This window comes from Microtus oregoni, unplaced genomic scaffold (genome assembly GCF_018167655.1).
Source record: "Microtus oregoni isolate MIOR12 unplaced genomic scaffold, Mior012 000015F_ref0000493, whole genome shotgun sequence".
NCBI lineage: Eukaryota > Metazoa > Chordata > Mammalia > Rodentia > Cricetidae > Microtus > Microtus oregoni.
This window is the reverse complement of record NW_024543074.1, coordinates 46,664,767-46,679,943: the sequence shown is the minus strand read 5'-3', so window position 1 is coordinate 46,679,943 and position 15,177 is coordinate 46,664,767. Positions and strand designations below refer to the sequence as shown.

At 49.9% G+C, this 15,177-nt stretch overlaps 1 protein-coding gene across 4 annotated transcripts in view; it reads left to right on the top strand.

Annotated features, from left to right (window-relative positions):
* Col23a1 (collagen type XXIII alpha 1 chain) overlaps window positions 1–15,177 on the top strand; it is a 283,660-nt gene that overhangs the window by 220,311 nt on the left and 48,172 nt on the right. For 3 of the 4 annotated variants that reach the window (XM_041665487.1, XM_041665488.1, XM_041665484.1), the window contains exons 3-5: window positions 1,174–1,218; window positions 8,797–8,804; window positions 10,761–10,787. In XM_041665487.1, the coding sequence (XP_041521421.1) occupies window positions 1,174–1,218; window positions 8,797–8,804; window positions 10,761–10,787 (80 nt within the window). The remainder of the gene's footprint in view (window positions 1–1,173; window positions 1,219–8,796; window positions 8,805–10,760; window positions 10,788–15,177) is intronic. The other variant, XM_041665485.1, reaches the window with a different exon arrangement.

Here is a 15,177-nt window from a genome sequence, read left to right as displayed (position 1 = left end):
GGGTTTTTTGTTTGTTTTCTGTTTTGTTTTTCAAGACAAATTCTCACTACGTAGAGCAGGTTAGCCTGGTCCTCATAGAGACCTGCTGCCTCTGCCTCTAGAGTGCTGGGATTAAAGATGCACAGCTCAGCTAAAAAAGGGGGGGGGGGGGCGGAGAGAAGCCAGTCAGAGATAGCACATGCCTTTGATCCCAGCACTCAGGAGACAGAGACAGGCAAATATCTGTGAATTTGAGGCCAGCTTGAAGTTTCGGGACAGAGTGGTTTTGAGAAACCTTTCTCAAAAAAAGGGGGGGGGAAGAATTAATTCATCGACAAATACATATAGCTTTCTGTCTTTGTGGAGGAAGCAGACTTAAGAGAAGTGGACAAGAAGGCAGAGCCCAGGGCAGAGGGACACAAGCGATGTTTGCAGTGGATTCTGCCAGTACCTCAGACCCCATTGTCATGCACAACCAAATATGAGAACCTCAGATTCAGGGCACAAGGCTGACCTGTGACTTGGAGCCTTCTCTTTTGATGTCCAGATCATTCAGGCCTGGGGAATGACAAGGGTGGAGGGCAATGTAAGTTGAGAGAGGCTTAAACATGTGAAAGGAGGCCTGGATCAGCAAAAAAAGGTGTAGTGGTGTGCCTGTGGCTACACTGTAGCACACACGTGTGAGCAGTGGCTAGGGGTTGAAGGGTGAGGTTCAAGTGAGCGGTGGAAAGAAGTTAAAGGGACATCATAGTGCCTATGATTGCCAAATTTAGCCTGGAATATCCTGACTGTGACAGCATTGATTTTTACCTTGGGGGTTTTGTTTTACTTTAAAGAACACTGATGCATTTTGGGGGGCTTTTGTGAGAAAACTCTAGCCTTCGGCATTATCTTTCTCCCAAGTCTGAAGTTTGTCCCAGGAGGGACTCTTAGCTTGGAGAGGACGTGGGAATGAGGAAATGAATAGCAGTGGGTGAAGGGTGTGCAGCATGACCTGGAAGAACAAAGGCAGGGAGTGGCAGAAGTGAGAGGGTCTCTCCACCATGTCCTTCCACTAGTCTCAGGGGGCACTCTGTAGGGATGGATGAGTGAGCTCGGCCAGCTCTGCTGGCGGTGGGGAGCTGGCAGCCAGAGGCCATGTACATATACATTGGCTTTCCTTCTCAATGAATCCATCCTTGTTTTCCTGTCTAGGTCCTCCTGGACGGCGTGGCAAGCCTGGACGAAGAGGCGACCCCGGTGAGTCAAGTTTTCTTAATTCCTAAACCTCCTAAGAAACGCACCATGGACCCTGCTCCCAGCTGGAGGTGTCAACCACCTATTTCCTGGTCCTGGATCATGTCTTCCTTATTAAAATGCCAGCTACTACCTCTGGATCACCATGTCTCATATCACTTTCTTGGCATCCACAATCCCAAATTAGCCCCTCTATGTCCTCAGCTTCCCCCTGAATCTATCTCAATTCTTGATCACCCACTCTGAAACAGTGCCCCTCTATGACAGCAGGCAGAAACCTTGCCAGCTCTCTGCCATGGGACCTTCATAGGATGCAGGACCCCTGTAGGTCTCAGCTTCCTCCCAGACTCTGCCCCTCCTCCCTATGGCAGAGCCAGAGGTTTTCAGCACCTTCCATGCAAACCCCAGGCTCCCCTGCCCCAACAGCCACCTTTCCCCTTACCTTCATTGCATCCAAAATGAACATTCTCTGCAGAGCCCCTCAGAGCTCTCCCTCTCCTCCCAAATACTGACCATCTACTCCTCACCTTCTCACATTTATGGTCATCATCTTGGCCAAAGTAGCTAATGGTAACATGGCTACAGCAAGACATGTCACTGTCTTTATCTTCCTTCCTTCTTCCTTTCATCTTTCACTCTCTCTTTTCCTTCCTCCCTCTCTCCTTTCTTTCTTAGTCAGCTATCAGGAAAAAAATCAGGGAACCAGAAGATGGCTTCATTGGCACTTGCTACTCTTAAAAAGAACCCAAGTTTGATTCTCAACACCTACATTGGGTGACTAACAACCACGTCTCCAACTTCAGGGGAATCTAGTGACCTCTCCTGGACTCTGTGGGTACTACACTCACATGTACATTTTCTCTCTCTCTCTCTCTCTCTCTCTCTCTCTCTCTCATTATTAAGTAAGTTTAAATGCTGATGTGCCTGCATTCCCTTTGGTGTTCATTTGTACTTTCTAGAGAATACACAACATGTGTTATGGATGGATGTTAATCATCTCAGATCAACTGAATGAGATTCAGGCAACTATGTACACAGACAAACATTCAGAGCTGTGGGTGGGATTAGTGCAAAGTCTGTGCATCAGATGACACATTTGCTGCCTAAGGATGTAGGATTCTATTTCTAAGTATGATAGATTGATTATGGATAAGCAATTGGAATCCCTTCCCCCTGGGTATCTGGTGCTGCTTCAAGAAGACACTTCCTGGTTATGTGTTCTCTGAGCTAATGATCCCATGAGCATGCATTAACTGCTGAGAGGTGCAGAATTGCTTGCTCCTCCCTGCCTTTGTCTTCCTCGACCCTCACTGCTAACCCTGAGTGTTTCTGGCTCTCTCCAGCCAGTTCACACACACACACACACACACACACACACACACACACACACTGCTGACCTCGACATCCCAGTCTCTGCAGTTGGGTACCACTTGCCTCTTAAGTGAGTCTGCTCTTGGCCCTCACTTCTGTCTCCATACAGCATCCCACTCCTGTGGCCCCAGCTGCCCCGGAACACTGATGGTGCCTCCTTCCCTCAGGCTCCAGAGAGTATACATTACCCCTCGAACACATCACCCTGTCCCCTCCCCTGACATCCCCGTCACTGGGAAACACCATCCAGCCACTTGCTTCCTCTGCGGTATCCCTGATCCTTCCCCACACCAAGCCCCTCGTCATCTCTTCATTTTATCTCACACCTCTGCTTCCTTCTCTGTCCTCATGGCCACAGCCTCCAATAGCTCTCACCACCTACCCTTCTCCCCACATGCAGCCTCCCTCTGACTGTCCAGGGCCTTTGACCTCTGAACCTTCAAGTCCTCCCCTGGCCTAGACAAGCTTTTTTTACCTGAGCTCTTATCGTGTATTCATTCTTATCCTCAAAAATCAGACTCAGGTGGCTCCTCTAAGAAAGCGTTCTGTAACCCTGGGGCTACCCCCACCTCCAGCATCTGGCATGTAAATATGTGGGCTAGTGTATGTGCAATCATGCCTTAAACAACATCACGGACAGTGCACAGTTGTGAGGAACCATGGGGCCAGAGGGAGCCCCCCAACAAAAGGACCCTGGGCTGGCTGGGCCCCACAGAAGATGGTAGAGGTTCAATGGATGCCCCAATCTCCTCTTGGGAGCTGGGCCTGGGTTTCTTTTCCTTCTACAGAAGCCTTCCCGTAAGCTCCCAGAATTCACTGGGAGCCTGAGTGCCTGACTCCTGGAAGCTGAAGGGGTTTATGGTGAACTTGGCCTCATGTGGCCCCCTGCAAGCCCTGCCTGGTGCTCTCCTCTTTCAGTTCTTGTTTTCTTCCTACAAAGGTTTCCTTGTCTGTCACTGTCTACTCACTGACATCATTTCTGGAGGAGATGAGAAACCCTGTCACCTTGTTCAGGACAAAATATAATGTTTCTCAGTTTACTCAAAAAAAAAAACCCATTATGGGGCTAGAGAGACAGCTCTGTCAGTAAAACGCTCGCAGCTCAAGCGTGAGGAGCCAAATTTGATCTCCAGCACCCTTGTAAAATGCCACGGTGGCCTGCACTTGTGATCCCAGTGCTGAGGAGACGGGGACAAGCAGACAGGCCCCTGAGGCTGGCTGGCCAGCTCTGCAGAATTGGCGACACATGCACACACACAGGTCAATGAAAAGACCCTGTTTCTAAAACACTATGGATATTGACCGAGAAATGAAGTGTGTGGTTTTTTTAAAATATTTATTTATTTATTATGTATACAATATTCTGTCTGTGTGTGTGTGTGCAGACCAGAAGAGGGCACCAGACCTCATTACAGATGGTTGTGAGCCACCATGTGGTTGCTGGGTATTGAACTCAGGACCTTTGGAAGAGCAGGCGATGCTCTTAACCACTGAGCCATCACTCCAGCCCTTGACTGAGAAATGACACTTCAGCCTGACTCCAGCATCTACATGCACATGTCCACATTTGCACCAGCACACATATGAATGCGTACACACCAAACCCAGATACAAATCTCAAATGACGTCTCTCCAAAGAAGACGTACAAATGGCCAGCAGCAGCTGGTTGTGGCAGGCATATAATCCCAGCACTGGGAGACTTAAACAGGATGATCCTAAACTCAAGGTCAGGCTGGGCCACATAGTGAGTTCTTGGTCAGCCTTTCTCTAAAGAAGAGGGGCGGGGAACAAAAGCAAAAATGTCCAACCGGGGAAACATTCTCCTCACTAATTATCAGGGGAATGCAAATCAGAACTGCGGGATGCATCACCTCGCCCCCTGGGGACAGCTGTGGCCAAAGGACTGAAGGCATGCTGGTGCAGATGTGCAGAAAGGGAGTCTCTGCCCTCTTAGTGGAAGAGCCTGCTGGGAATCAGTATGGAGTTTCCTCAAAGAGTTGTGTGACCCAATGGTACCAGCTTTGGACATACAGGAGAAATGATGTCCCGCTGTGGGGGAGGGCCGTCTGCTCACCCCGCACACCCTGCACACATTTCACAGCAGCTCAGAAACATAGACAGCCTAGGGTCTCTGCACCCCTGCAGCTCTGTGCTGGGTCCTTTAGAGTCCTACATTTTACACGATCCCCAGAGGACTGCGAGGTGATAATTATAGTCTTACCCACATTTTGCAGAATAAGAAACGAGGCTGCAAGGGAAACTCTGTCTTGTCTAAGGCTGACCACTGAACAAGCTGACAGCCCCCTCTGCAACCCTCGTGTGAGCTGTTTCTCTCTGTCAGAGCCAGCGAGAGTCACACAGAGCAGATGTCCCTCTCTGGTTGACTTTGGATGGATCTGGTGTTTATTTCTAGATAGTTTCCCATACATGCTCTTCCTGGCATTGTCACCGTCTGTTATGCAAAGCAGGCCTTTTCCTGTGCCCCTGGGAGAAAGGCTCTTTCGGAGTGCTGGGACAGGACCTGACTGGAACGTTATCCTCCCACAGAGAGCACCTGCCATCCATGGGGCCAGTTCATTGGTCTCTCTCCCAGTCAAAGCCTTTCCCTGGACAGTGTCCTCCCTGCCCTCAGTGTCCACAGGTCCATCTGGTCCAAGTAGAATGGAGTTCCCACCTACTCCTGGCTAGTTTACTCCTGGAAAACCCAGCACAGTGTCTGGTATGGTTCCCTGGGCCAACTTCCCTCCCACAGCAATCCTGTGTGACGCTGAATTCCAGAGATGAGATTTGTACCTGATGTTCCCAAAAGGCTGGAAGCCTCTCTAGAGTGCCTTTTAAATAAGAGCATCTTCACTCTGTGGTCCAGTCGGTCTTGGGGCCATTGGCTCTTCAATGTGAAATGACACAATGGAATTGTGGGATGACACACAGCTGTTCTTCTTTTTCCTGAGGTCTCTGTGCATATGTGTGCATGTGTACACATATGCATATGTCATGCACACGCTTGTATGTATGTGAGAGAGAATGTGATCTAGTTCCAGCCTGTGCTCAGTTTCTCCTGTGCTAGAGTTATTCTGGTTGTTCACATGGGTGTATGTATACACATGAGTGTATACTTGCACAAGCACATACACACACACACACACACACACACACACACACACACACACCTTCAGTCCTCCTCAACATCCAGAAAGGCAGACCTGGGTACTCGCCACATTCACAGACACTAACTCCCATCTCACTTCCCCACCCCCAACCCCATCAGCTCACACTGCTTCTGAGTTTGCCTCAGCCTTATTCCATCTACATAAAACTCTGTTTAAAAACCCTTGGGTCACTCTCTTCCCTAGAGAGTCCTGAGAAACATAGCAGAAGGTCTTGAGCTCATGCAAGGAAGGATTTGGTTTCTAGGGGTGTAGATCCTGGCCTTGGCACCACACTGGACCCAGCTAATACGTGAGCAAGGCAGAAAGCCTGTTCAACCTAGGACAGCAGGTAACAGGCAGGTGAGGAGCAGTGTCTAAGATAACAGTAACAGTTGTGGGGCTGGTAACAAGGACAGTGACTTGAACACCCTCAAACCACAAGGACAGCCACCACCTCTACTGTGTGGACCCTGCCAAGCCAGCAGACACACTCCGCAGGAAGATCAAACTTACCTTTAGGAGACATTAGAGAAATGACTGACCTTGTTCCATATGGGTAGGGTGAACTCCCAGACCCACCGCCCACCTGTCAGCACCAAACAAAGCAGCTCACTCTCCCAAGCAGTCAGTCCCCCCTACCTCCCAAGGTGTGGGTGAACGTGGCTCCCAGACTGGGAAGCCCTGGCAGGCCACAGGCACTCTGTAGACAGTCCTGGGACTCACCAAACCCCCTACTTCCTCAGGCCAAGTCATCTGTCTCTGACTTAATTGCTCCCACATTCCAGGGATTAGAACATGTGTTTGAAAGCTGTATGCCCAAGGGTCAGAGAGCAAAACGCATTGAGGAGCCAGGTTCGGGGTATGGGGTGCCATGTGGTCCACTGGGGGACCTGAACCAGCCTCACTTTCTAAGCAAAGACCCCTGGATGACCTAAACCATGTGGCCTCCCAAGCCATCTCTCTTGGGTTACCCACTGGCTACAGACCAGAGAATCTGCCTCCAGAGGCTGTACCAAGCCAGTAAACTCTATAACAAAGTGCAAAGAGTTTAACAGAGGTGCTGGCCCAACAGGCAGCTCCTGTCTCTTTAGTGCCTGTTTATTAGTGTGTGTACCTGCGGGCCCTGAGCTGGGTGGGCGTCAGGGAACCTGTCAGATGTCAATCATTCCAGGAAAGGCAAACAGGAAAGCTGGCCTTAATTGGAGTGGGTCAGTTCCTCTAGTAACCTGAGGGGCATGAACAGGAAGATGGGCCCAGGGGCAGGCACACAGACAGGAACAGACAGGCATGTTCATCTAGTCTCAAGACGGTGGTTAGTGAGTTTTTCCGTGGGTTTTTTTTTTTTTTCTTCTCTGGAATACAGGAAGCAAGGCCAATCACTGTGAGTTCAGAGTCTGTGCTGTTCATGCTCTGCTCGGGCCCAGTCTAGACAGGGAAAACACAGCTTCTTTTATCAGTGGTGAGAAGATTAACGCATCTAGTGAAAACTCTTGACCAAATCTCCTACCTTCATGAACCATCTGTCACCCAGAAAGTCCTGTCCCTCCTCTGTGCCAAGCCTCTCCAGACTCTCCCCTCTGCCTGATGCCACTGCTGGGACCTGCCAAGGGTCCCAGTGCACCCCAGTACACCCCAGTGTCTGCTCCAGCCTTTCTTGCAGCCTTCATCGTGTTGAATCTTCAGTGCTCCCTACACTGACCGTAGCATCAAGCCCTCCTCTCTCCATCACATGGAAACAGACCTTGTGCTTGGCCAGCCTTCCCTCCCCTGCTTCATTTCCATCTCAAGAAAAGTCAGGGATTTGGAAGCATATTCCAAACTTTTCCATCTCTGCTTCTCTCCATCCTGCCCCTGCCTTGCTCTCTGATTCATTTTGTCTCCCACCAGACCTAGTGGAACCCCCTTCCCGAGCAGGCCAAGCCAGCATAGGCCCCTACTTTTGGTTCATTTGTTTGTTATTTTGTTTTCTAAATTGTCTATTGAAGGAACACTGTGATAGGCAGGCCTGTTCATTTGTCCTCACTGCTGGGTCCCCTTCCTGACCCACAAGGCTCCCAGCTCCCCACTGGCCATGCAGACCTACTCCTTATTCCTGTGAATGTCAAGGGCCGCCTCCTCCTACTGGGTAGGGCCTGAGGTGTGACGGGAATGGAGGAGTTGCAGGTTTGGTGGAAGCATGCATTTGTGGGAGGTACATTGATTTGGGGAGCTGAGAAACCATCTTCTAGGATGCCCTACCCCTTAACTGACTCTAGCCTTCACACCCATGGGACCCACCAATGCTGAGGTCCCCATGTAAAATGACTTTATATTTGGATATAACCTACACACACATCCTCACAGATACATTAAATCATCTCTCAGTGCCTGATACAGTGCACATGAGATGCAAATTGCTGTTCTACTTATAATGTCATTGAATAATGGTAATGGCCTATTCAATGCAGAAACAATTTTGTTCAAGGATTGCGTGTGTGCGCGCACGTGTGTGTGTGTGTGTGTGTGTGTGTGTGAGCGTATATTCAGAGACCAGAGTCAGCACCAATTATCTTCTGTGGGCAAGCCTCATTGTAGCCACCATCATAATTTCTAGACTGTTCCTTCAGTCTCCTCATGTACATCTAACCCCAGAACTGGGCTATAGTGATCCACCTCACCTCTACATGACCATAAATATCGCATGCCTTCATCCCCACCCTTCCCTCTCTACCCAAAATGTTTTTTCTCTTTATCTCTCTCCTCCCTGGTAAAACCCAAACACCTACTCATTGGACAAGTCAGATCTAATTCATATTTAGCTTTCCAGAGTGTAGCATGAATGAGCACCAACCAGCCTCATGCAATGAACACACGAACCCATGCATGTGGGAACCATCATTGCCCCCCACATGGCCACCCAGGCCCCTCTGAGGATGAAAATATCTCTTCTTGGTTCTGTGGCTGACCCTTGTCGGCAGGGCCATTGTGGGCAATATTGTGACACCGCTGAAACCTTGAGCTGATGAGGGAGGGCGTGGCCAGAGCAATGCTGACAGCGGCTCTTCTGCTTGTGTCTTGCAGGTCCTCCCGTAAGTGTCGCGGACTTGGTGCTGTTCTCCTGAAAGATAAGATATTTATTTGGTTCTCTCTATGAAATTAACTCCCATGGAATCAGCTTTTAGTGAGGGAGGCATGTGGCTTAAAAACAAAGAAAAAGGCCAGGGCTGTAACTCAGTTGGCAGACTGCTTGCCTGGCGTGTACAAGCCCTGTGTTGGATCCCCAGTGCCACATAAAACATTGTGTGGTGCCAGCCGGTGGTGGTGCACGCCTTTAATCCCAGCTGGGAGGCAGAGGCAGGCAGATCTCTGTGAGTTCAAGGCCAGCCTACTCTACTAAGTAAGTTCAAGGAAAGTCAGGGCTGTTAAACAGAGAAACCCTGTCTTTAAAGGAAAAAAGAAAAAAGTCCTTTGTGGTAATATACACCTACAATCCCAGCATTTGGGAAGTGAAGGCAAGAAGGTTGCTATCCTTGGCTACATAGGGAGGTTGAGGCTAGCTTGGGCTACATGAGAACCTGTCTCAGAAATAAACAAACATAAAAGGTTCCATCCCGGACAGAGGCTGAATTAGTTCTTAAATAGCAGAAGAATTCCCTGACCTTGCCTTACCCACTAGAACATTCTAAACCAGCCTCTTTTCATATGAACCTAGCAACTCCTCCCCCAAATTTCTGGTTCCACTTAAAATGTTAAATGTCGGCTCATATCTCCGAAGTGTTAAGTGGCTGCTGATATTGTGGTTCCAAGACAAGTTGGGCTCGAACACCAGGTCACAGAGTCCATCTTTCTTCTTAGCCAGCACATCTTGCTCCTAGCTGGGACTTCGTGAGCCTGGCTGGCTGACAAAGCGGTTGAGGCAGCACCGGAAGTAAAAATGTCACTACATTTAAAGGGGGTATAAAGGGGAGCTCTGAGTTTGCCTGGGTCAGAGGCTGCTTTAATGGCAGTGACTCCGTGGCCCTGGGAATCCCACTCTCTCCGCATTATGAATGTGTCTGCCTCTGATTCCTCTTGGTGGATTCTCGGGCCCAGATAAATCCCTATGCATCCATTCAAGCAGCACACTGACAGTCGGCCGGAGCCAAAATTAACCTTCCGAAGGAATTCTTCTCAGCTGAGCCATTTATCTTCTGACTTGTGCTTCCCTTGACCATCCCCACCCTGCATCAGCACCCTTCACAATCTGGGCTCCTCTGTGTGTGCAGCATCAATTTAAACCAAAGAAAAGGCAGGCCAACAAAACTGTGTAGGCTTTTGGCCACAAGCGCGCTTCCTGGTGGCGTCTCCCTGAGGCCCCTCGGAGGCAGCTTGTGCAAAAGGTAGAAATGCAAAACGCAGGGGCTAAGGCATGGTTTGGTTCTGGCTCCCTTGTTAAAATATTAAACGGGTTGAACAAACAGGAATTCTTCAACTACCACTGCAGAGGGAGGCGGATGTCCATGTGTGGGACCTGTCTCTGGTGTCAGTGGCCTTGAACAGACCTGACCTGAGCTGGGGGACAGAGAAACCATCAGTAGCCATACCTGTCCCCCATATTGCTAGCTTCCAGAGCTTTCTTAGCTCAGCCTGACCCAGTAGGAGCGAGGATGAACTGAGTACCTACTGTATCCCTCATGGAAAGGACATTTCAGTTCCTCGTTTGGTCATAGTGGTTGTGACACATCCTTCCAGCCCTAAATGACCACATGTTCTCTGTCCTGTGCCAGGACTGACATGGAGGTGACACTTATGGGTACAGTGCCTTGATGGCTCTGAGGAAGGACCCTGTCCCCCCCCCCCATGGCTCTGATGGGAGAAAGTAACTGTCCATCTGACCTACCAGAGCCCTGGCATCGCCCCCCTGAAACGACACACTATTGTTGGCATGTTAGTACTCTGCAAACCACCAGAGAACAGCAGGGGGTTATGGCCGGAAAGAGTTATAAGCATTGCCATATGGTTTTCTGCCAAAACTCTGATTATTAATGGCTTATTAATTACCACAGGGGCAATCAGGACGAGATGGCTACCCGGTAATTGACATTTTTTTTTTTGTTGTTGTTTTCTCTCTGCCTCCTCCTCTTAATCCGGCGCTCTCCTCCTGAACCTTGACTGAGCTGTCTCACTCCAGCTTCCTGCCGCACTCCTCAGCTGCTGGGCTGGTCCCTTCTAAAGAAAGATCAGCGTGCACTCTGGGCAGACCCTAACCTCACAGCCTCCCTGAGATGCCTCCCAGGCAAAGCAAAGAGGCTTCCAAAACGCAGCTCTCCTTCCAGTCCAGTGTATCTGCTGAGCCTGGGGTCTGACCCTGGCTGGCTTGGGCATACCCTCGTAGGAGACATAACTAGACCTCTTCCTGGTGGCAGGGACTCCCTGGGGTCTGACCACTCAGAATCAGGGAGCTGATTAGCTCCAGTTTGGCACTTATGGTATGAAAATTGGATTGATGTCCTTATCCAGAACAAATGAGTACCGTATCAATGACAAGGAGTTGAGGTACCGTGCTGCTGCCATCGGGGCCTTAAGGAAGATGACAGTAGCTTCCAGAAGGACTGATGCCCTGGAAGACACAGAGACCAAGTCAGGTGTGGCGATACATGGCTGAGTTAGGAGGACTCACATGAGTTTGAGGCCAGCCTGATCTACATAGTAAGATTTTGCTTCATCAAAAAAGTAGTGAGGCCTGTAGAACAGAGCTCAGGGTGTCTGTCAGAGGCAAGGGTTTATTCTCTGCCTTCAGGTAGGAGGATTTAAGGAGGGTAATGCCAGCTAGTTCAGAAATCCGTCTAGAGTCAGAGCTGGCTAGCAATGGCGATGTGGTCCCCAGCCCTGCAGGGCACGCCTCCTGGAAGGCTGAGGAAAGCAGCCCATCCTTGAGTATCAGGGAGACCTGGGCTTGATTCTAAACCTACAGCTCCATAGCTTGCTGAAGGTGCATACCCTCTCTGAGCCTCCGTTTCCTCCTCTGGGAATGAGACCGTTAAGGCCTCAAACACAGTGTGAGATGAAATGTGACCAAGAGGTAACAATTCTGCACCAAGGACAAAACAAGTCATATATAGCTCTCTAGGATGTGATAATCTTGTGCCCAAAGCAACACTGTGCTAGGTTCAGGCCCCTTTTGAGTCTCCCAAAGGGTGGCTGCGGCAGCTTCCCCAGCGGGCATCTGACCTCTCAGACTAGAGCGCTGCCTGAAACGTGACATCCCCAGAGCACACCGGGGTCAGATCCTGCCGGGTCCCAGAAACTCTTTCTCACGAGGAAGAAGTCAAGCCCCCACTCTGACTCCTGCATGCAGCAGCAGCAATCTTGGGGAACCACAGGCTTTTGCAGGGTTATGTCCCCAGTTAAATTCTTACTAGCTGGGAAGGACTAGAATCCTTCTAGCAAGAACCTCTAAGTCCTAGGAGACTTGGAAAATGTACCCACCCTTCTCGAGGTTTCTCTTTAGGATACAGATTCTCTTCTGTGACACGCATTGCATCCCAACAAGCCCACTGTTGACTGAAAAATATCATATTTTTTTTAAAAAATAGTACCTGGTCCCTCCCACTTCCCAACCATCCTGGCTAAGAACAACATGCAGCAGAATCTTGCTGTCCCCTCCCACACCCGCACACCCCTGCCCAGTCTTGACCTCAGAGCAGATACAGAGCTGCAGCCCCCTGCCACGGCCAGCTGCGTGCGAGAACATCTTAACACACTACCCTGGAAGAACCAGATCCCAAACTCCAAGTCCATTCCCACCGATGCTTTGCTTTGATGCCGTTGCAAAAATCCCAAAGTATATTTTCCAAAGTTGAGCCTCTCTGTACATACAAGGCCCAAAGGAGAGTGGAAAATCGCCACTGTGTACTGTGAACATACACTGGCCCGGGAGCCTTCTCCCCTGGCTGAGAACATCGGAGCCATTGGCTGGTGATGGCTGCCAGGGCATCTGCCCCTGTAGAGGCCTCTTCACTCTGCACCATCCCTGCTTTCTTCCCAGGTCTGGGGGAGGGAGAGAATGGCAGGAAGCCAAGTGTGGGGTTAAGCAGCAGGTTTGAATCCATCTCTGCTGCCACTGGCTAGCTGAGAAGCCTGTAGTAGGAGACCCCACCCCTAAAACTGCCTGAACCTCGGACTCCTTCCTGTCAGTAGAGATCGTCCCCTTTCCTCAGGAAGCTGGGTTTCTGGCGAATGGAGATTCACAAGGAGCACTCATGACACGCGGGTCCCAGCAAACCAATATCGTCTAATGGGCCATCAAAGGCACTGTGGGAATTAAATATGAAATTTAAGACAGATACCTGGCTTAAAGCCTGACCCACAGAGGGGATCTGTGAGTTCTGGGATGGGGGCAGAAGTAAAGATTCGTGTGCCAGGAACTCAGGGGTTCCTATGTCCCGATGCAGGTAGTTCTCTGAGGAGGTCAGTGAAGGCCCAGCAGGCCAGTTGTCCCCACTTCCTGTTATCAGGCCTGAAGCTACCACCCTGAGTTCATGCAACCGCTCCTCAGGTCACCCAGGCAAGCTGGGTCCAGTGAGCAATGAGGGGACCCAAAAAGTCCTCTAGAGAGCTGACGTCCATGATCACTCTTTGCCAGCTGGTATATGGACCCCCATTTCGACGTTTTACTATCTGAGCTGGCCCACTGCTGAACTTGGGGCGTTCCTGTCACCAATGCTGGGTGCACACCTGCTCACCAAGCTGTGTGCCCTAAAGCACTTGGTTCTGGTCCTAACATGGGTTGTTTCCTGAGACCTATGTGGGGAGGGGGTACCCACTGCCAGAGAGAAAGCAGTCCCAGCGAAGGAGAAGCTAGATGTCGTGGGCTACTTCTACCCATGACGTTGGGGTTCAGTTCCTTCTCTCAGCCTATGGAAAGCAAAAGTGCTTCAGCCAGGCCCGCAGCCCATGCTCAGTGATCAGTGGCTCCCATGGGGTCAGCACGGATGCCCCGTGTTATATGTGATACATATGCTGGAATAGAGCACTATTCATGACGTCAGCTCGTTCATGACAATGAACAATTACAAGTTTAGATAATTTGGATGTGGTGCTAGGGGATTGAACCCAGGGCTTCATGCTGGATGAGGCTGGAGTTCAGTTGGTTGTGTGCTCCCCTAGCACCCATAAATCTCTGGGTTCAATGCCTCACACCCCATAAAACCTGGAGTGTTGACATGCACCTATCATCCCCACACTTGGGAAGTGGAGGCAGGAGGATCAGTGGTTCAAAGTTGTCTTTAGCTACATATTGAAGTTGAGGTCAGCCTGAGCTACGTGAAACCCTGACTCAAAATAAGTAAGCATGCCTTTAATCCCAGTACTTGGGAGGCAGAGGCAGGCAGATCTCTGTGAGTTCGAGGCCAGCCTGGTCTACAAGAGCTAGTTCCAGGACAGGCTCCAAAGCTACAGAGAAACCCTGTCTTTAAAAACCAAAAAACATAAAATAAAATAAATAAACATGGTCTAAAAAGATGGCTCAGCAGTTAAAAGCACTTGTTCTCGCCAAGAGCCCAGGTTTGGTGCCCAGCACCTATGGTGACTCACAACCATGCAACGCCAGTTCCAGGAGATCCAGTGCCCTCTTCTGACCCCCACAGGCATCAGACACCCATACATACAGGCAGACAAAACACTCATGCACATAAAATAAAGCAAATCTAAAGAGCAATTTAAAGACATAAATATTTTTTAGAATGGGAAAGAAGGGCCAGCGAGATGCTCAGGGCTATAGGCACTTGCCGTGCAAACCTGACAGACAGAGTTCAGTTCCCAGAATCCGCGCAAAAGGTAGAATGAGAAAGCAACTCCACAAAGCTGTCCCCAGACCTCCACATACACACTGTGGTGTGCGTGCCTACACACCAACAAGTAAATAAATACAATAATGATGATGCAATAAAAACATTGAATGAAGAAAAATGAGGAAATCTGCTCAGCGTATACCGAGGCATTTGGCTAGAAACCCAATGTTAAGATTGGTCAGTTTTAGGATGTTTTGCTGCCGAATTTTAGTGTTGGTATTTTTTGTTTGTTTGTTTGTTTTTGTTTGAGGGCATCTTAGAGACCCTGTTCATTTTGTTGACAAATTTCAGGAGCGGGGAAAATTTTCTTCTTCCCATTGACTCTCAGGGGGAAGAAAGAACAAGAAAAGATGGAGCTGTGGAGGCCCTGGCCTGGGCTTCTTTCATTCATCCCTCTGCCCGCCCCACCCCCCAGCCAAAACCAGGTCCATATGCACCGCCAGTAGGAGTGGCTGAGGGCCGGGGGCAGCAGGGGCCACCCACATCTGTGAGGCAGGTTATAGACTCAAGGGGGTCAGAGCTGACAGGGCTCCCGGGGTCACTGTCTTCATGCCCTTCCTGAACAGAGGCTGTCTGTCCCTCGTGCCCCCAAGGGCTTGTTAACAGAACCTTATGGTTGCAATAAATGCAT